The sequence below is a fragment of the Andrena cerasifolii genome, chromosome 7, assembly GCF_050908995.1.
Source record: "Andrena cerasifolii isolate SP2316 chromosome 7, iyAndCera1_principal, whole genome shotgun sequence".
NCBI lineage: Eukaryota > Metazoa > Arthropoda > Insecta > Hymenoptera > Andrenidae > Andrena > Andrena cerasifolii.
Genome location: NC_135124.1, coordinates 10,864,418 through 10,887,718, shown reverse-complemented (window position 1 = coordinate 10,887,718; position 23,301 = coordinate 10,864,418). Strand labels below are relative to the sequence as shown.

Here is a 23,301-nt window from a genome sequence, read left to right as displayed (position 1 = left end):
CTTCTCTACCGGAGGCTGATCGACAGTTTGCTTTCCCTCGATTTTATTTGTTCGTTTGCGTCGAACAAATTCGTGGAGGCGCGGAAACGGGAAATGTATCGCGGGTACACGTTGGTAAAGACGAAAGGGTGGTTGCGCAAATACGTGGAACCAGGTTCAAAGGAAGCGTTTTTTCCTGCCCCGTGGATTTTTCGAAATTGTAGCCAGCTTGTGAGTTACGAGGGCCCGCTGGTGTGACGCACGACCTAATATTTGGAATTGGGCTGGGACGCGTGAACAATTACTTTCTGCCCGCTATTCTATGCGGTGTCACTGCACCGGCTGCATATTTCAGGCGTTACAGCAACTTTCACGGCGCACGGCGTCACCCTGTTGGTCATAATTTTAGGCGGTTCCGCGGTGTAAAAGGGCACTTTCGAAACACGTATAAATATCAGGTGGACGGCCAGTAATTGCATTAATTCCAGATTGCTTTTACTTAGAAGCACCCCGACTTCTTTTATCCCGAACTTTCCTGGTGGAAAAGGGGTTGCTTCGTTGAATTTAAAATTTCCGCACAGTATTGTAGTACTGAATACATAATTATGGAGATTTGGTGTGAATAAAATAAATTTTGCTTTTAATATTCTGGTGTCTTTAGTGAAATCTTCACTTTATTTTTTAGGCCGCGATTGAATGCTTATCAGCATATGAAGTTCGATGGAAGCTAGCAAAAGCCAGACCCTAACGCGATCGCTAGAATTGGCCACTGTTACTGCGGTGGTCGCAGTTTGAACTCGTTATTTTCCTCTCTCTTTTTTTTTTTTTAAACTTCACGTGGTCGTGGACTTAACATGGAACGAGCACTAGCTCGAAACGACTCGCCTTTTACCGGATATTGACCCGATCCGGGCGACATATCGCGCGCATTGTTCACTTTGTTCACTATTCAAATCGACCCCTCTCATTCCCTAGTTATTGTTCGGGATCCTGCAGTGTCAATCTTCCCAAAAGAGCCGACCATTGTTGGAATCGCTCCGAAACCGTGAATGTCCCATACGAGCTCGCTGATCGAGCCCTCTGAAACGCTTCGTGAACTTTAAGAATCGATACCGACGTTGAATTACGCGGTCATCGTTGGTCATTACAGATGGTTAATCAAATACGACGGAATGGAGATTTCGAGCCATTTCATCGACTAGAATTTTTCAAATTGAAACTCAAATTAGAATTCTTCACTCATACAACGAAAAGGTCATCAACCACTGATTTTTTAATTACTAAATAATACTGAATACTAAATAAATACTAGATAATACTAAACACTAAATAAATGCTACATATTAAATAACACTAAATACTAAATAAATAATAAATACTAAATAAATATGTACTAAATGCTGAAATAAATATGAATTTCTGCACGTTACTGTGTTGCAAATCCTTACATATACGTAGGCATTATCATAAAGCAAAGTTCTCCATTTTCTGGTGAATTTAGTACTCAAAAATACAAAATTAAATGCAACATTTTTTTTCCACGAATAACACAAGATACCACCAATGATTAAAAGGATTATCATGAATGAAAGCTGTCTCTAAAATTCATTTCCTTTCTATAAATGAATGGTTAATCGCTCAAAGAGGATGCTCCTATGCACTTCAGTCGTGCTACGAGAAACGATACGTTTTCGCATATCCCGGAGATTTGGGGTGTTGGTAATATCCGTGGTTGCTCTACGAGTGTGGCTTTAACCCAGGAAAAGCGGCCTCGGTTATTAACTGGCCGCTTTGACGCGACGTCAAGACCGACTTCCGCTTTGCATACGCTTCGATTCGACCGAGATTAGATCTCTTGATCCTGTCTCGCGTTTGCTCGCCATATAAACGGTGGCTGATCGCTGCTCGATGATGAGATCGGGCCGCTGGCTGAGTACTTTCAGCTTATAATCAACTGTAATTAACCTGTATTTACCTCCAGAAACCGTGCTCGCGCGAGCGCAGCCCTTTGAATTCTACTGTGTCATGTTTTCGAATAGTCACAGCGTATTAGACGAACGTCAGTTGCTCGCGTGTCCTGTGGGGTAATATCAGAAGCGAATGTTGACATCGATTCTGTGCCAATCAGGCTGGTGCGAGATTGCGTCCCCGCTTACCATGGCGATGGAACTGTCATCGTGGAAGCTTTCCGTTTAGATTGCTCAGGAATTAGATTTAATTCGGATGGTTTAACAGTTAGGGGTGGGTGAGTTCGGCAGAATAGCTTTGAAATTAAATGCTTCGAATTAATTTGATTGGAACACTATGGGTGTCTTAAAGCCTGTTACTTTTTACCGCTGATTTTGTTTAAAGAAAATAAGAAAATTGAGAATTGGAACTGCTGTGGCAAAAAATATTTCCTCAAAAATTAAAAGAATAATAGGTACTTGATATGATTCTAATTGAACGCAATCAAGTTACGTCTGAAACTTAACTATCAAACGCGCTTATTTTCAGTGAAAATGCAATGTCGCTTCTGTCAACCATTCCAAGATCTTCGTCCCTTTGTACCTCGATGCAAAACCCCGGTGAAAGTTGTCTTTCGCTAATTGATATCTCACAGTTCGCGCCTTTTCCACCTTCAGATCCTAGCAAGTACATCGAGGCACCGTCTGATCGAGGGATTGCATCGACTCGACCTGGTTGCATGCGATGAGATTGCTTTTCGTCTTCGGGAAGCGGAGATACACGCCCCCGCGTCGGCCTTCCGCAAAGAATTTATCGCGGGCGCAATTTATTACCGCGATCCTTATGGCGCACGTGCTTATCCGTGACGAAACTTGAGCAAGACGTTTTTCTATTTATCAGACCGACAACGTCGATTCGCTGGCTGAAGATCGTAAATATCGGGCGGGCCGAGGAATGCCGAGGGGGTGGGAAACGCCGAAAACCGCGGGAGTTATTTCGAGAGCAATGGCGAGGACCGTGAAAGCCGCCGACACAACGGGCTGACACTAAATAATTTACGCTGCATCGACATAAAGGCGACGTATCGGACCAGCCATCATGCCTGAGTGATGGAGTTGTGAACACGATGGCGTGAACTCGAGAGTATGACGCGTTGCGTGTTTTATGGTGCTTTATGCAAACGTTTTCGCCACTCAAGAATTTACGTGAGAAAAGTAAGAGGGTGGTTGGTCTTTGGCTGGGTCCTTAAATGGGCATGCTCAATATGTATTTCTCTTGTGATTGTAGTTTGTTGCTGTGGACCTAAGTAGTTGAGGGATGATAGTACGCATTTGTGATTTGTAGAAATCAGTTTTAAGCTTTATTTATTTTGGTATTAGAAATTCATGAATTCGTACTTAATGGTGGACTAAGTAGTACTGCAATGTTGCAACATAGATGGGCAAATTTTTTATTTAAATAAAATTTCGAATAACGAATAGAAGTTAAAAAAATCATTTGTCAAGTGTCAAATAAAGTTAACTCGGGTTAATGAACGAATTAGAAAATTTTTTTCACTTCTATGCATTATTCGAAATTTTATTTAAATAAAAATTTTGCCCATCTCCAGGTGCACTCAGGGGGGGGGCCTGCTAGCCCCCAAAGAAGGGGTTGTGTAAAATGAAAAGAAAACTGGATTTCAGCCTTTAAATATATTTTTATAATCACCTAATGAATTTTAGTAAATTTGCATTAAAAATATTTTTAATCGTTCAATTCTGCTGCCCCTAAAATTAAATCCTGAGTGCGCCACTGAGTAGTAGTAGAAGTAGTGGAAGTCGTGGTAATAAGAGTAGTATTAAGTTTGATGGTTAATCTGTTCATTTGAAGTGAGAATATCTCTACGTATTTGTAATTTTCACCTTTCGAATTTGTAAGGTCCCCCATTTTCCAAGTGATTTTTAAACGTGACTCGTCAAGGCAACGCTCAAGTTGGATGATTTTTTTAAATGGAAGAGATACTCTTATGGAAAGAAGGGTCAGATTAAACCAGGTTCAATTTTCCGGCTTGCTGATTATTCAGATTTGTACCGGCTGGAGGTGAAATTAACTGTCGCATTAGGGATTCTATTTAAATGTATATTCTCGGGGGCGGTAAATATTTTTAGAGCACGTGATCGTATACATTCTATGCAAATGAGGCGAGGAGTCGAAAATAATCGGGCTGCTTATACTGCAAGGCTTGTAGGAGGAATTCTGTGTACGTCGTAGTAAATTTCCGTATTCTTATTTCGATCCAATATTTTTTCCCTCGTCCCAGACTGTACAGAAGCGAAAAGAATTTCGCTAAAACGAGCTAAAAGGGTCGACGACCGACATTTGGTTCACTAAACCATCGATCCGATACCGATAACACATTGCCAACACGTAAGTAGGTATCACGCTCAAGTCGGTGATTAATGATGTACGATCCTTAAGGGATCGTTCGACTTGCGATCTAAGGGAATTTATGGCGTACAGCAAGTACATTGTAAATATGTATTTAAAAGGAAATGCATAGTCACTTGATGGGGTGCGACATAATTTTAAAATAAAACTCATCGTGCTTCCAAATAATCATTAATCATCAATTTTGTAAAATTATTTAATAGAAATTTAAAATTTCAAGTTTACTATATGGGTATTCTCAGTGTATCTGTTTTTGTAAGTCGACTCTGGATGGATAACTTGTAGGTGATAGATTGAGTGGAGGATCAGTTATCAATTTTATAATGATAACACAGTGGCCCAGCGCGAGTATGTATTAGATCTCGTGATTAATGATGTCCCCGCCTAGCGCAATTAATCAAATCCATTAAGCTCGCAACGATACTTCAAAACCAATAAAGTAGGAACTTTTATCGCGCGGATCATCGGTCAGAGTCAACCTTTTTCAATAACTTCAACTGAAACTATTATCGTTATTACCTTAAGTTAATTTAACAATAGTGAAAGCATCTATGTTCTAGTAAACCTTCCTCCACGAAATATATATCTCTATAAACCACACAGCTTTACAAATAACATGTAAAAAAATTAAAATCTTAATACTAAAAACTCTTAGTCTTATCTTCTTTAACAGATCGACAAATGAAAAGAATACTTAGTTTCCCAAATTTCAATTTTCTCAAGTTAAACTTTGCTGTGCAAGAGAGGCATACTTAAACCGCAGAGGGTGAAATTCCAAAACCTTTTTCACCCTCCTAAAAATACACACGCTGCAAAAGAATGATGAAGCAATAAACCGATATTCTTTCCCTTTATAAATAGCAACCCACAAAAATCCGATTTACCTGTATCCGATTTTGGCACGAAGCGGATTAACTGATTAATTATCAATTCGAGCGTTCCACGGTGTTTCTTAACGTCCCCTGCCACGTGTTCCCACTTACTAATCTCCGAACGTCCCGCCACAGCTCCCCAATAATCTTGCCGGAAAAGAGGGATGGGGGCTGGAAGTGAGGGCCAGGTAGCGAGGAATTTCACAGAGTGGGCAAAAGGGGCATTAAACCATGATAACGCGCGATCACCATTACCTCTGGCTATGAATTAACCCTATGTTGGGGAGGGGGGTTGAAGGGGGGTGTACCTGGATCCCCGTCGTGGTTGGTCGGACGTCCGTTTAGCTATTCCGTCGACGTAGGATCCTGATAACAACCTGCTCGGAATTATTAGCGGCTTGGCTCGTGGTGCACGCCATCAGACCCGAACGCCCGAAATTCCTCCATACATCCGGTTGGGGGAGGTTTCCTGAGGGTGGATTAGCCTGGACGGTAGAATTGTAAAATTCTTTATGTCACGACAGGGCTCGTGGTACGAATAGTCCGCCACGACGGCTGGAAATCACTGGCTTGCTCCACGACTCGAGGGTTGTAGCGATCGTCAGGGGGGTCGTTGATCTGTCGAGGGTGGAGGAGTACTTGCAGGCAGAGAAAGGTTTAATCACAGGGAAATTTTGTTTTTACTTCGTTTCTGGTTCGAGTGACTTTGGAGGGTCGGATTTTTGTATGTTAATGTTTAGTTGAAGGGAATTAATTGGAAATTTTATATTGTTTTAAATGTTTCTCTTTCGTATTGATGAAAGAAGGTTTTGGGCTTTGATGAGTTGTAATATGGTTTGCGAACTGCCATTCGTTTCGACCCTTAAACAGGTGCATGTCGATGGCTTAGCGTAGAAACATTGTACGCCCACTTTTTTTTATGAAATTTGAGTTTTTATTTTATTTTATTCTCGACTGTCTCTTTATGCTGTATGAAAATCACATTTATATTTATTTTATAAATTTGTCAAGTGTATTATTTGTGGTCACTGTATGTCTCTGAACGTTATGTACGTTTAAACCCGTTTTTCTCGAAAATTTTCATCGATGTGTTTTTAAAAATTGTGCTTAAAATCGCGGTTATATTAATGTACTGGGTGGATTCAATTGGTACCATTTTTAAATAATATTTCAGCTACCCTCCGCAACACTTTCAAGAATGAAAGAATTCGGCTTAAATTTGCATGAACGATAAAACTGCACGACCCATTAATATTTATCGCGACGATTACAACTTTACGTCAGCCATTTGCCGTGCATTTCGTGGTAACTGATATAAGATCGGGGAAATAATGGTTAATAGCAGTGCAGTCTGCTATGCAAAGATCCATGGCGCGCCGTTTCTAAGATATCGATCGGGCTTTTGATTTACGACCGTGAGTTTTGCATTATTCCAGAGTTCCATGACTCACGGTTGCAAATTAGACAATTTCGAAGTGTCTGACATGCGATGCGAACGGTCGTTGACCGAAAATTATAGATCCACAGCAGCCTATGGAAGGCCCTTGCTAGAGCCTTTAACGCGGGTCTACAAATCCCTGATGTATCGTATAGTTTTAAATATAATCCACGAATAAATGGTCCTCTATTATTCATGATATAACTGCATAAAAGTTCACAAAGGTAATACTGTAATAATGTCGCTGAAAGAATAATGGCGGGCATAAAACTGCCAGCGACATCATTATCCATAAAATGAGCTTCAGGGATATATGACACCGCGGAATAGATTTAAACTGTCCATTTGAATAACTCTATATATTTAAATAGAAACGTGTTATTACTTTTACAATTTCTACTTTAATATCCACATCCCCACTATTAACAGTTTTGCTTTTGTTATTTGCATTATTATTTGCAGTTTTGATATTTCTAATACCACCCCTTTAAACACTTGCAGTACATAGCTGTTTTTAATTAGTTTTATTATGAACCTTGTGAAAATTTCAGACTTGAAACATAAATTTTCACTTCGTATTATATTTGAAAATAGCTCTACTCGATTCTATGGACTCGATTCAGACATATATTGAGAAAATTAGGAGCCCAAGGATACTTGCCAACAGGTTCGTATAGTTCTGTGGACCATAGTATCTACCCGCGTCTAGCACGTACGACCAAAGTTACGAAATTCTCTGGCTTGCCGTTTCTCACATGCGTTTCAGGGGTTGTGGTTCGGAAATTATAGTTAATTGGGGGTAGGAACTCGCGGAGGGGTCCAGGGATGGGACCGATTATCCTCGATTTCACTATGAAGTTCACCCAGCCCTTACATTCTATCGCGATTTCCCGCGAGATAGTTGATTGGAAACTAAGGAGGAGATACGGGCTCGAAGGTGAGAATATTCTGGCAAACGTTTTACGAGATTTGTTTTTAACTTTGACGCAGTTATCGAATCAGGTGGATGTTTGCTTCGTTGGAGTAGAGATACCAACGATTCGCTTGCCCCTTCGTTCGCGGAAGAAAATATTCCCTGCACTCAGGTTTGAACACTGAGGATTTAATTTAGGTACACTACGAAACTAAATATAGAATTCGATGAATTTCTTTACGTTTGTAAAGTGATTTTATGAAACACTCACTCTCATAATAATTCTCCCACGAATATTACCTAAACACAGACAAAGCAATACCGATAATAAGAGAAATTATAAGAGAAATAATAAGAGAAATTATAAGAGAAATAATAAGAGAAATTATAAAAACTTACAATCTTTCAATCACTATCGACTCCACTTTCATTCATAACTCACTAATCATTCTTGGAGTTACCGTTGGTTATTAACTTTGGCGTATTACTTCCCTTCAATGCGAGCTCGACTGGATATCTATAAAATTTCAGACGTCGAGTCAGCCCATCGAGCAGCGAGATCGCGAACGAAAGAACCGAATCGATCACCCCGCATTCCTAATTCAATTATCGCGGCTGGATTTCAGTCGAATCCAGATCCCCGTTCTCATGCTTAATTACTGACCCATTTCATGCACGCCTTCCTGCGGAGCTACAGATATAATTCATTCAGGGCCAATCAAACTCAGGAAAGTTCTATATCCAGTGGAACATAGACGGTCGTAAATTGTCGAGGCAATCTTCAGTAAGTCAGCACTGAGAACAATTTAGTTTCGCCAATTATGCAGCACTTTTTTCATATGTCATTTTAGAATTTCATATTTTCATTTATTTTTGCGACAGCTCAAAGGAACCGGACGAGTTCGAAAATGGAGGAAGATTGCACGGCCGAAGGGAAAAGTTTGCGCCGCTAATTAACCGTGCCATGGAACTGACGTTATCATTCGTTTTATTGGTTCGTTACCCGTTGACGGATTTTTCGTGTTTACTTCCCTTTGAACGTGAAATCGATTTAACTCCCTATCCGGACGCTATCGGAAACTGTTAAACCTCCCTTTCGATTTGAAAGCATCGCCCCGCCGACTTTCTCGAGGTCTCTGATTTTCCGGGATTTATCGAATCGATTCGACGTTGCTTTTGGTTAGCTCATATTTATGTATTTCACTTTACACATGGAACGTGTCAACCTCTCCTCGCAATTTCTGGTGTCATATTATTTCAGTGACAAATTGAGAATCATGTGCGACACGAAGCCTTGATTTTCGTGTTTTATTCATTTTTTAAAAAAATCAAATCGTTACCTAATTTACGAGATGTTTCGTTAATGCTATTGAGGGAATGTTATGAAGTCTGTATTAATAATTATTATTATATATTTATTGATAATACTGATAACAATACTGTTAGTTGAGAATTATTTGTACTTTATAGCAGAGACGATTCCATACTCCTTCTAAAGCGGTGAAACACATCCAATGTTTAATATATAAATTCCTGAAAATCTGAAGTTCTTGTCATTTTGGACAAATTTGTCTGCAAAATTTGTTTGCAATAATGCTCTGGTGAAAGGTATAGGGAGATACAATTCCAGTTGATTTGGAAACCATGTCTGACCATATACAAACCGCTTCCCCTTGTTTCGCTATGCAATACCTTCAGCCATCTATACCCATGCTCAGACCCCTCATTTTTTAACACAAACGTTACTGTATAATTGCATATACACTAATACTTTCGTCCTATTTCCACTCGATTTAACTCAAACCGATTTCCGCTTACTTATAGACACAAGAATATCGAACATGTAGAAACTCTCGAAACAAAAATAAAGATTCAAAAAAGAACGAAGGCATAAAATAACGTGGTTTCAGAATATTACGCTCACCAATAATAAGTTCAGCCTATAATAAATATTTTGACGTACCTTGTGATCCTAATTTTTTCCCCAAAAACACTATTTTTCACGATCGAAAGTAGCGCAAGCTCATAAAAGCGTAAAAAGATCCGCGAGTACATTCAAGCATAATAATTTAAATCGAACGTATACTTTCCGCCGCGCCTCGATGGAAAATGATCGGGAAGGATCAAAACCGCCAGCTCTCCCGTTTCCTTCTGCCGCGGGAATGGGAAATGCTGCACGCGTAGAAAAATTTTAATGGAAAGCCGGATCGTCGTTTGTTCGTCCGACGTGAGGATTGCGAAACGTTTTCCTCGAGCGAATTGGCGACGAGGGCGGATTTATACACCGTCTGCGATCCACCCTTCTTTATTTCCCCAATTGCCCTCCTTTACCTTCCCACTTTGCAGCTTGTTTCGCGCTGCTCTGACGAATTCGCGAGCGGATTCATCGATCTCCGTAGGCGACAGTATGGAACAAAAATGTTGTAATTTCTCGCTCAACCGCGCGAATCGAGAAACAAGCTCGACCGTGCTTTTCGGTTTCCCATACCGAAAACTCGGTGGACACGCTCGATTTTCCCCTACCATTTTTATCCACGGGCCTTTCATTCATCAATGTCCGTACGTGTTTATCGAGGGGATGAAATATCGCGAAACTGGAGAACGAGGTCGATACATGCTCCGAGATTTTAGACACTTTGCTCTCGAGGATAAGTCACCTAGTGTTTGGAATGGAAATTACTTTTTTGTCCACAGGTTTTATTAGTGACTCAATAAAGACTACCAGTTTAGTAGCATAACAAGGCGGTTTCTAACCCAAATTTGAGTTTTGAGGAGTCTCCAAAACTGAGTTTTGAGGGAGGGGGAAATCCAATTTTGAGTTTGGAAATCCACATTTGGATTCCCCGCCTCAAAACTCAAAATTGGATTTCTAAACTCAAAATTGGATTTCCTCCGCCCTGAAAACTCAATTTTACATTCCCTCCCAAAACTTGAATTTCTGTTAGAAGCCGCCTTGTTGTACTACTACGATTGTTTCATTAGTTCCTACGATTGCAATGCCTTATTACTATAATTAACTAATTCGCGTCTATCGCCAGTTTCTTTACCTCGCCATTCGTGTCTCCAGCACACCGCAGTTCAAGGTGAACTAAAATCTTGGCAAAACGAGCAAGAACGCGAGCACCCCCCGGCATCATGAATATTCACAAGCCAAACCAGATTCGAGAATGCTTGAGAGCTCACAATTCGATTACAACGATTAATTCGGAGTCACAGTTAGCCAAGTCCAAAGTCACTGGTTCCGAAGTTCCAACCACCCCCGTTCGTTCGGTCGCCCGAGAATTTCCGGTCGCGGCTGTGTATGTATCTCTCGGCCGCAGAGAAGTTGGTAAATCCGGGGTGTCCGCGTGAAAAGGTGGCCGCGATTAAAACTCCGCGGGTAAGCTCGATAATCCAAACATTTGATCAGCCCTCGAGCCGCGATCCAGCCCCCAGCTTATGACGGAATTTGAAAAACGGCTTTCATTAGATCGCTGGGGGGGAACGTGACCCGCGAGCGCTAAGCGTTGCGCAGGGACACACAGGACCCGAAACAATGTGGCTGACCTACGGCTAAATGGGTCAATGGGTGAGACGCATGGAGAACGTACGCCGAAGTGACCGAGTTCGGGGTAACGTCAGCCTCCAAGGAGCGGGGGAAGGTGGTGGCCACGATCAATAGCAAATTCTTGACTTAGAAAATTTACAATGTCAGCGGCAAGTGCTCGTCACCAGTGGCTAAAAGGGCAGATTGTCGGCCAGCCACTCGTGGGTCTGCTCGCAGGGGTAAGCAATGAATCGAGTGGTATCGGCATCAGCAACGTGAAGGAGCATCGACGGAACCGTCGCATCGTTCGTCGTGTGCAACGTGCCAAAGTGATAACGCCGCGCCTGTGCCAAATGGGCTGCAGGAACGGCGGAAAATCGGTGCGGAGTATTTTTCGATCGGGATCTGAATACTATGCCTGACAGGGGACCAGGAAGTTACGCTGGAGAGGCGGGGAATGTTACGTTCGAGGGTTGCTCTCTTTTGGAAATGGTTGCAAGGATATTGGGCTGGCATAGGTGAGTCTGTTGGGTGCTGGGGATGTTAGGAATCTGTGCGAGTTTGTACCGTGGTGTTTAGTTTCATTGGTTGTGGATGAGGATGAGTGAAATTTTGGAGTTCCATTTAGGTTGATTTGAATGTTTTCACTGGATTTTATGGATGTGTTATTTTTGAGCAGATTGTGTTTTTGATAAATGTGGAGTTTTGTATGATTGGGTGTGATTCTTGTTTGCCTATTGTGTATCAGCGAACTTGATCAATGACTTCGTTTATTGTATTGCTAAACTCCTAATTGCAATGACGATTGATAGTATTTGGTACTATATAGAATATAATCAGTAAAATATACTTTTATATCCTGATGATAAATTTCAGAATTAATGTATATTGGCGAAATAATTTTTAATTGTTGTAACTCTACCTTCACGATACAAAATTTCTGTCGTTCTCCATAAAAAAAGGAATTTATTCACAGGTATTCGTGCACTTGCCGAGCAATTTAACAGCGTAAAATTATTGTAAAGGTATTTTATTCTCATATATTTCGTTTGCGCTCTACAGTTTCTCGTCCAACATTTCTTTTAGCTCGAGGAAATGATACCTTACGGAGAAGACATAAAAATGAGTATAATTACACTTCATCCCGCTATCGACGGAAGCAATGCCTTAATGGAGACGCTCCCCGCAGCACGCGTTCCGTTGTTAAAGCAGCAATTCAGATCACAAAAGGGACTTTAGACGTTAAAATGATACTTTCAATGCTTGTTTTAAATCCTTTTATTGCGTCTAGGGAACGCTTAGCCGCCAGTTTAAATTACAGGAAAAATGGTGCTGTGGAAAGGGGAACTGATACTCGCAATGCTTCCTTCAAATTTACTCTATCGATCGAAGGAAATTTAAAAAAAAACAATTTTCGCCGCCAACCTAGAAACGCGAAACACGGATCAACCTACCCTGTGGCAAAAATGGCGAATTATTGCAATTATACAGAAAGTGTAATTATCCTTCTGATTTTGTAACAGACACGATAATTCAGAATATTACAATTTTGTACGTTCGTGATATTTAAAACTTTACTGCTGCTACGGCGTATCATTTCCTGCCCTTCGTGCATCGCTGGTTCAAGGAAGTGGAATTTAACGCAAGAGAAGTGCACCTCGAGCTTGCATTTTAAGTTCCTATCCCTTGAAAAATCGAGCTTCACGGCCTTATTTAGAGCGTTAAGCTCAGGGTCACTGAAATTACTTGTCGCATACCGAACACCCTACGTCGGCACACTATACAACATCCGCGCTAACTAGACATAAGACAGAAATTTATAGTGAAAAGTTTTCTTTTAAAAGCAAGCTTTTATCAAAATGCACTAAAAAGCAAAAAAATAAATTTGATACCGGCCTAATAATGACTGCCTTAGAATTCCCTCTATGACTAAAAATAAAAGCGCAGGGAGCACTAGATATTTATAGATATTAACAAGATATTTATCTGAAGTTCCTTCATCTGCCTTTTCTTTACCATACATCTCAGACAAAATATTCTACTTTCCTTTTTATAACTAAATTAAACACCTAGATCTAATTCGACAAACTTGATCTATCCTTTCAAGAGACATTGGAGTAGATCTTACGATTATCGAATACCATTAAGAGCAAGTACACCTGGAGGCCCGCGAAATTGCACGAGACAAGGCAGAAGGTACACAAGGAATCCAGGTACAGAGAATTTTGCACGCGGCGAAACCGTGGAACGCAAAGTCCAACAGATTTCGTCCGCAGTTGGGAAAGTTCGGGCTGAGTTGGTATCCAGCGAAAAGAAGGAACAATTCACTTTGTTTCGAGGAAGTTGGCAGTGCGAGGGATTCCAACGGCATTTCGTATTCACGGATTAGAGCGATAATTCTGTAGCGTGGCAAATGAATCGGCAGAGGTAGGTAGGAGCCGTGTATTTTTGAGGGGAACACAGACCAGGCGAGTCTTCCCCGTTTCTTCGTCAGTCGAGCCATGGAAATGGAATCCAAGGAGGTGAAAACGGAGAATGGTACACCTCGTGCCCGTTATCAAACGAAAGATAAAGTTCTAAAGTAAAGTCTGCAGCGATATCGTCTGTTCCGCTGGCCGAGATGATAATTTGCTTTTGCACAAAGAAGACGCTAGCGAGCACCGACGCAATAATGACACTATAGTCTGATACTTATCTCCCATTCGCTTCGCAGGGTGCTTTTTAATCTCCAGAGACGGGAGATAATTGGAAAATAAGCGAATTCGTATTATTCGTTTAATGAGACTGCCTTTGACTCTGGGACGAAAGAATGAAACGAAAGAAACGCTGGAATTTCAGATAATTGGGGAAACGTCCTATTAATCTAATGTCCGATGACTCTGGAGTGTGGTGATTCATTTTTGGAAGATTGATATCTTGCATTTGAGGGTTTGCAGGGGATTTATATTGGATTTCGTTCGATCGAATGCTGGGTGGTGAAGGATATGTATAAATGCCAGCGAAAACGAAGGGTACTGGGGTGGATAATAATGGAAGTGGTGCAAGTCGATAAAATATGCGCCAAAACTGTTCCGTATTTTATATTCCACTTCTTTCAGCCAGTTGTTTTGCCACACGTCGTGCGTTAAGAGGAAATAAGGATATCCTGAGAAATTTAGGAAAAATACTGTTTTTGGAAATTGAAGAGATTAGTTGCCCCCATATTTTTAAATATGCGACTAGATAAAGAAGAAAATATAAATAGATCTCAGTGATCGTTTTATATTCCTTGGAAATCCTAAATTAAATACTGAGTGGCTTTTTGAAATAACCAAAAGTGTCCTACATATTTTAATAAGAAACTAATTATTCTACCTATTACACATCTCTGTGAAACTGCTCTTCCATGCAGAGCAGGCTCAGTCGTAGTCGTTCACAAAGGACACCTACGTGCATATAATACTCATGCGTGGCTGCAATTGGACTCTGAGTTTCTGAAAGTGGGCTGTCTGACCATTGACTGGGCTCTACTACTTAAGCGAGCTTCGTAGTCACCGTATCTCGCTTAACGTTTAATTACAATTCAACGGACCATTTCTCTACATTATAGTGATCTTAAAGATCTTCATCAACCACTATTTTCACACGCGAGAACATAGATAACAGAAAATACAGCAACAAACACGAATCTCCTCGCAATACCAAATAAACTTAAACCGAAGAATTTTACAAAGAATCACCCACTCTCTATTACAAGAATACTATTAAAACAATGCGATTCCTCATTTTCATAGAAGCTATATGAAGTTTGAATGAAAATAGTTTTCGCTTTTTACCTATTTTATTCTTTTGAATTTTTCTGACATTTCTCGAGTAGTAAGCCAGCGTTAGCAATTTTTATTGCATCCTCGGAAGAAACAAAGGAACTTTTACAAATACTTTTACCAACCCTCAATCTGTCCCCCAGATTCTGGGTAACAGAACATGTCAAACAATTATCTACAATTCCCACGAATACCAAACCCAAACCCGTCTTTTTGCCATAAAACCGTAACGATCTACGTGGAAGGCCCACGAGCAAGGTACCTTCCATTTCACAACTCGAAATAAATTTATATAAACAGGATGTCGCGATGGGGGACAGCCTGGGGTGGTAGTCGCCTCCTCGTCACACTTTCAAAAGGGGCTGGAAAAAGTGAAACGAGGGTACTTGCGAATTGCGATTTCAAGGCAGATGAAAAGCTTCCCGGAACGCTGAAGTGGACCCTCGTGTTCGCTTTGAGAATCGCTGGCCGAGGCTCTGGAGCATTCGTCGATGCCGGGGGTAATAATTGGCCCGAGATATTTGAATGTTAAACGTTGCGCATCGGAGGGCTGTTGAATCGCCAGAGTGCTGTATTAAACGCATCTCTGGCCCTTTGCTTCCGCGACGTTTCGAGTGACTAGCGACAGCACGCAATAGGTACGCGGATTACAGGTGGTCGTATTCAGCCACAATGCTTGAAACGAACGATACTTGTCTGGGATTCAAGGTTCTCAGTGTGATCTCATCTTTGCGTTGTTTTAAACTAAATGCAATTTTGATTCAAGCTTCTTGTAATGTCATTCTTTCAATTGCTTTTAATATCCATTTCTTTAGGAGTGAGTCGCCAGAAGCTTGGGAGTTGAATATTACTTTTGGATTTGAAGACGTAAGGATGGGTAAAGCGTTACTATCAGAATTTCCTCTCTAGTGAATTATAGTTAACTAGTGGTAATTTTTTTATGGATATTTTGCACCGAAAAGGTGCTTTAGATTTATCGAAGTATTTCACTTTAACCGTTAGGTTTTACGCCAAGTCAGACATGTGCATAGTCGTGTAATTTGAAGATAACGCTGGCTGAAAGGGTGAAGGGCGTGTAAGGAAATGACTTTGCAAAATCGTAGACTCTTAAGCCGGAGACTAGATTTTTTCTTTTACAGGGGGCACCCGTTTAATTCTTTTCAACGGTGTCTCGCGAAGTTTTATAGGGCGTAGTAAAATTTTTTATTATATTTCACGGCGAGGTTACAAAGCCGTTTTTCCAGGAAAATTTACATCGCGTATTTCGCGAGTGAAGGGGCAAAGCTTAGTCTCGATTGAAAAAATGCGTACTGTAAAAATTAATTTCTTACTAAGTGGAAGGAGAAGTTAGTAATTTTTATGCAAATGACTTTATATTAGACTTGCAAGAGTTCCAAGTGAATTTCAATGTAATATGTATATTCATAATTTAATACAGTAACCAGGAAGCAAAAATTGTTTCAAGCTTCTTCGATAAAACTCGCTTGGTAGAGTTTAAACTTTCAAACTTCCTTCTTATTTTATTCTAATCTGCACGATGCACTAATCGTTTTTAAAATTACTCGCGCACATGAGTGAGCACAGAATGTTCTTTCGTGCAGGAGAGAATTTTTTTGTTCAAGGCGACAAGATGAGAGCGGACTAAAAATAACAGACGAAAATAATTCCGCGGAGTTGTCAACGTCAGTCGATAAGCGGCTCTTTACGAATGCATGAGGTTCAAATTGAAAATATGTAGATTTCGCGCGGCCGACGTTATAGACATATTCATACAAAATGCAAACCGCGACGTACACTCAACCCGTTATTGATCAAATTGCTTGGAAATTGTAGGGAACGATGGGAAATGCTGCATTAGTTATTCAAAACTCTTTCGCGCGCGCGACGTGTAATCTCTTAAACCCGATCCAGTCGATTTTTTCACGTTTTTAACCCACATTTCGGGGACGAACGATTAATTACTGTCGAGTCCCTGTCGTTTCTGCCTGGATAAATCACTTTTTATAAAACCGTGTCAAAGATTTTAGCCTCCTCATGGCTTCCTTATCGAGAAACACGGTTTAACCTCCTCCATATTTCAAGCCAGATAAAAAAAGAAGAATTACTTTTAATCACACAACAATTTTTAATATCCCCCTCGCTGTTTACCGTCATTACTTGTACTAATACTGGCAATTTATATTCAAAGGAGATATCTATCTTAATACCAGAATGTCACACTCTCCCCTAATTATTACAAATTTTAAATTACACGTAATTTGCACTTAATAAAATACTTTCGTTCTTTTCGAATACATCTAACATATTTGAATAAATGACACAAAATTCCTCCACCCATTCCAATCGCCCAGTATCTCTCCACAGAAGATTTATTCTAATTTACTACCTATCACCTTGTAATCTTCGTCGCAGTCTTTGCTCGTCGAATTGCTTCGTTATAAGCGTTACCGACGCAGAGTTATCGTTCCTCGAGATTCGGTGTGATACGATGAAATTTACGATTGGCACGGTGATTTATTCGCCTGCATATTACACGCGGATAATGCGCGCGATTATCGATACGATGGCAAGCAAGATCACTCGTCAGACGGTGCTTTCAATTACGGAATATTTACCAGGCTACTATTAGCTGTCGCGAAATGAAGGGTAAGGGCACTGTGCATCGTCCGTCAGACACACGCGATCCCTCCACCGCGTTCTGATATATTTTCGCCGGTAATTTATAACTTTATAACAGAGCCAAGCCACGGGCGTGATTAATGGCCGCTTGTCTTCGGCGGACGCTACACCGCGAGAGACGGCAGGTATTCTTTTTGTTACGTTCAATCTGCAGGTTTGCATTATAATTTGGTTTACGTTACGCTCGTTTGTTACACGGAAGACTATCGATCTCGATCCGGCCGAGGATAAGAGAGAAATTGGCAGGCGACCGGCGAATAGAATAGAAACTGACAGAGGAAATGGTGGACATTTAACGAGACCACTTTTATCGAATTATTGTGACATTTGCTCGAGGCGCTAATATAAGTTTCTGTGAAACGATATGAAAATTTAGAGCACTTTAATCGTATACAGAGCTTGGCGAGTTTGATTATTTGAAATTTGTTAAGGTTTCTTTGATATTGTAATTTTAGGAAGCCTCGGGCGTTCAAGTAACATCGCAAATTTATTACTTCGTGGTTTGATATTCCTTCCACGACCCGTGTCATGCCTCCGTCGCGTTGAATTATTTTGCGGCGCTGTACACGCGAGAGAAACTTCTGAATACGTATTTATTTGGCACAGATAGCGTGCTTTGTGTTTTCCCGCGAGCTCCCGCGAAATACCGAGGCGCGAATAAAGTCCAGGGACTGCAGAAAGTTCGACGGAAGATGGAAGGGACCAGGAGACTGTAAACAAGGGGGAATACAGGTGTCCCTGTTTCTGTGAACTTCGATTTCCGGATTTTTATCAGCTGCAAGGAAGTTCTGCCGCGAGTTTCCCATAATTCTGCGGTGTAAATGCCACAACCCCCGCCACACTGTTTTATCATTCAAAATGGAATATTGAAAGGATTCAATGGGTGTCTTTTTAAATCGAACGTAGCGCAGCAAGTATTTAATACGTATCAAATGAACTGTTGCCACTTTCGTGAGGGGTGGTTTCAAACACACGATCAATAAAATTGCAATGCGTTACATCACTGCTTGTGACACGTGTTAAACATTATTCCTTAAAGACAGGGTAATTTAAACCGAATAAAAATTCCAATGGAACTGCTCCAAGCAATTTTTCTTATGCCACTCTAAATCTATAATCCATTTGGATCGAAGTCAAGGATTCTTAACCTCCAACGTTACGCACCCCTTCTCAGAATAAATCTTCCAAACACATAAAGCAGAAAATATAAGATGACAAAGTAAGCCAATTATATTGGCACGCAGTTAGAGACTGGTCAAAATAAAAATGCCACATTTCCCCCATCTAAATCCAGCCACCCCCTTATCGTATTTCCAGATAAATGCTGGAAATATTAATTGATCCATCACTAGGAAAATATTACTGTAAAGTATGTACCTATTGCAAAAATGTGTAGCTCGCTATGTTAACTAGAATAAATTGGATACGAATCATTTTATCAATCATGCTGCTATACAAATTATTCGTTCTACGTAAATCTGAGAGTGATGCAATAAATATTCCCAGTACCTACTATAAGAAGACAGCCCCTACGTCACGCAGCCACTGAAATATGTCGCCAGAATGTATGCTGCAGCCCCCAATGCAGAGGACTAATAAGGCGCCATTAATACCAGAAAGAGACAAAGGTAAGGCGGAGAGGGGCGAGAAATGGAGTCGCGCGACGTCCAGGCGTTATTACGTTCTCAGCAATAAAAGCGTCCTTCCCATTGGAAACAGATTACCGGGCGAAAAATTGAGGATAGATAGGGCGCGGAGGCGCTGAAAGGGCGAGGAGAGGAATAGACGCCGTTCCCACATTCATTTTAACTGGCGCATCGCTCTTGGCGCGACAAAGAGCCCTGAATTCGACGCGCACTTCGCCGTCTATCAGCGACAAAGGATCCCTCCCCACGGAAGATACCTGCGCGTCTTATCCCGCGAAATTCACTCGGCGAAAGTGTGTCAGCCTCGAGTTCGCCCGCCCTTACACGGCCATTGTGTTTCCGCCCTATAGCGCTTGATGTGACGCCGGCTAGACGGGCAAAAAGCCCGCGAGTGCTGGAAAACGACAGAACTAAGGAGCCGTGAAGCGGCCACTGGACAGGGGAACCCCGGGGGAGCAAGGGGCCTCGAGGTGTTTGTGACACGATGAAGTGTAGGCGGTGTAGTAAAGTTTGGTCACGGTGCTCGTTAAGCTGCGAGACGAGCAGACGCGCTCCTAGCTGTTGTGACTTGTGAACGTCAGAGCGGCGAAAGAACGGCGGATGAGGTGGGCGTTGAAACAATTTTATCTTTTTTGCTTCGTATACCAATGCAGGGTATGTATGAGGCATTCAGAGCAAAAACGGACTAACCCACATTTTTTGCGAAATTCAGTTAGTAGCAATAATGTATTACAATAGGTTGTACTAATCGTATATATAAATAAAAAAAATTAAAACCGACGTAGTAAGGCATTTTTATTATTCAGTGCTTCTAATATTTTTGAGTGTACGATTTTGTTTCACGGGTGGTAAGTGTGGACGAAAGTTCACGATGACACACGAGTAGAATTGGCAAAAGCGATATTGCGATGGTAGGAAAACAGTGATCGGGATTCAGCAGGCAGATTGGAAAGGCAACGAAGTTGCCTGTGGAATGTAGTAGGAAATAAAAGCGAAGGGAACTGTGCGAATGGAAAAAGGGATAAAGGAACTTTCTCCAAAAGAAGCGAGGCGATATGTACTGTGAATAGTTGGGCACGAGGCGGAGGCGAGCGAAGGGAAATTACAGGGTGAACGTAAGGAGGGACGAGGAATTATTTGAGGGATACGCAAAAGCGAGCATCAAAACTGCAATGGGGGGAGGAGGGAGAAGCAGAAACACTGTTGCAGAATGGTATTAGAGAAAGCAGGATCGAGTAGTGGAAAAATAAAGTAGAAAGAGAAGAAGGGTAGTGGAACAGCGTCTCGTTGGTCAGCGAAGGAAACAAAAGTAGAGAGTAAAGAAAGCACAACGTAACAAGAGAACTTTTGAAGCGATTAGTTTGAAAGAAATTGCAAGTGGAGCGAGATCCATTTCACGTGGAAAGAAACGCCCAGAGAAAATGAAAGAATCGTACAGGTGTATGTATGCGCAGCTGCTTCTACTGTACTGGATTACATTCGTCGTTTCTCATTTGTAATTAACAGAGTTTTACCATTTTCCAACTACCTTCAACGAATAAATCACTCAATTCGCATATCCCCTGATCCATTTAACTGCAATGCTCCAAAATTCGATCTACCTCTTCGCGAAGTAAAAGAGTCCTTCACAATTTTATCCCCAACTACCTCAACGTAGTAATTTTTTTGAAGAGCCCCAACACCTGCGTTATTATACCACAAGTAATCTGTCCTACGCTTATAATTCCCCTACCTAACGATCTCAGAACTACCCCATTCTTCAGAAATGCAACCACCACAGAATTATCAAAATTAAAATACCCAGATACAGAACTGGAAAGGTATTTCCAAAACGTAGAGTTTAAAAAAAGAACACTCACCAGGTGTTATATTGGGAAAGGGTTGCCCAGGCAGCGATGGGGGATGCTCGTCTTCCGGTGAGCGCTCCGACGCGTAACCTTGATCCTGCGGTTCCCCGCTGACCAGTTTGTTTAATTTCAGATCGATGCACTTGCCCAGCTGCTGTCGATGTCTGACCAGCTCGCAGTCGGGCTTGTGCACGATCTGCATCAGCAGATCGTTATCGACGTGGTCGGGGATGCAGGGCTGCGCGGACGAGGAGTTCGTCTCGGACCCCTTCCCGCCGTTCCTGGCGTCCGGTTTCCGCTTAGGCAGCGTGCCCACCAGGTCCAGATCCGAGTTCCGGTGACACCTGTCCTCCACGGACGCCCCTCGGTTGTACCTCCTCGCTGAATCGCTGGACACCACGTCGACGCTGCGATTTCTTCTCACCGAGTCGAAGTTCCCGTGGCGACACCTCACCAGATCGAGATCACTCTGCTGGTACCTGGTGAAATTTCAAGATATCGAGGCTTTCAATATCCACTGCGGTTGGGAACGGTTTACTGCTTGATTGGTATCAATTTCTCCACTCTCACTCGCGCGAGCCACCACTGCTATTTCTATGCTGTGCAAGCTTGCAACTCCGCTCGAGGGATGAAGCGTGGTGTCTGCGGATTTGTGTGGGAAATGAGAGACGGAATGATGGGGATAGACTTTATACAGTGGCTTTGAGTGGTCAGTTGATTTTGGTGTTACTTGGTATTATATTTATTACATCGTTTGAGTATTATATTCAAGTGTGTTTGATTCTGAAGCGATTGGAGGGATTAGTTGTAGAATTGTTGGAGTAAGGTGGTTGTGACTTAAATCCAAAGAGGAAAGGTGGAATACATATCTCATCTTCGCATCTGCAGATGTTTGTCTGCACTGTCGCGGTATTCGTCACGGTGGTACAGTCGTTAAGGCTCCCCCAAATCAACGCGAATTTCGCCGCGGATCAAATAACAATGACCATAAGCCACCACGTATAAAAAACTGCTGCCTTGTCTGATCCGCGGCGCGGATATTCGCGTTGGTTTGGGGGAGCCTTTAAGCAAATGCTACAATCGCGCTATTGCGGTACATTGTGCCCGTTCCTACGTAATATTTGCAATTTTAATGGCTTCCGTAATTGATACAACCGCGTAGCAACTTAGCTCCGGCGGAATGTATTGTTCTCGAAGGATTACAGCAGCAAATTTAGTTTAACTTTGATGGAATCCCACTGTTCCCGGAGCATTCGAATGAATTAGGAGTATCGCGACGAGGAGTCCAAACTCTTGGACCAAATTCTCTAGAATTATTTACTACTACAATTCTGCATTTACCGTGATCATAATTACTACCACGTAACTGCACTTTCTTCGTAAAATTCAAGAATTGAAAAATGATCGATTTTGTGAAGTTAGATGTTCACAGAGGAATTTTGAATTTAATTTGAATTTCTTAACATAACTATTCAATATCTGGTAGCAATATAATAATGCCTGTTAGTACGTACCTCCAAGGATCATTTTCATCCAAGGAGTCCTGCGAACGGTGTTTCACGAGGTCCAAAGTGCCAGTCGGCCCTCCGTCTGAGAAATGTACGCCCAGAGACCTCTTTTTATGTGGTAAAGTCCCCCCGAGATTTCCAGTCAATGTGTCCGTCATTATGTTGTTATTTTCCTTTGGACCGTCGTCCAGCACATCCTTGTCGTCCAGATGATTCGGCAGCGAGCCACAGAATTTGTATCTGCAGAAAAGAAAAGCATTCCCTCGTATGAAGCTTCGATAAGAAATTCAGATAAAATGTTCGTCTTTTGAGCAGACGATTTTCTATTATTTTAAATTGCATTATCATTAAGGATCCATGTTACGTAAACTATACCTAGGTACCCCTCAGTTCGGTGTCTGAAAAATGGCGATGATAATCTTCGGATAACGTTTAATCTCACGCTCGTTTACTTTATAAAAAATTGCATCCTAAGTGACACAATGTACAGTGAAAAATTCTTTACTGAAATTCAACAGTAACCAAATTAACGTTCCTGCTTTTCGTGAACGAAGCACGATGCTACTAGAGCTGCCCAAGGTATTCGCCCTCCGTATAGAGTGGCCATATTAGTCGGCCCCCTGGATTACGTGGGGAAACGAGCAATTTTATTAGGTAAACAACAGCACTTACGGCACTTACGCAAATGAGATCAAGATGTGAGCACCTTTCCACCC

The 23,301-nt window shown here is 41.6% G+C and overlaps 1 protein-coding gene across 5 annotated transcripts in view; it reads right to left on the bottom strand.

The window, feature by feature from the left end:
• Positions 1-23,301, bottom strand: part of LOC143371323 (uncharacterized) — a 238,357-nt gene that overhangs the window by 12,590 nt on the left and 202,466 nt on the right. For all 5 annotated transcript variants that reach the window (XM_076816336.1, XM_076816337.1, XM_076816338.1 and 2 more), the window contains 2 exons: positions 22,592-22,825; positions 21,090-21,556 (listed from right to left, as the gene is read on the bottom strand). In XM_076816336.1, the coding sequence (XP_076672451.1) occupies positions 21,090-21,556; positions 22,592-22,825 (701 nt within the window). The remainder of the gene's footprint in view (positions 1-21,089; positions 21,557-22,591; positions 22,826-23,301) is intronic.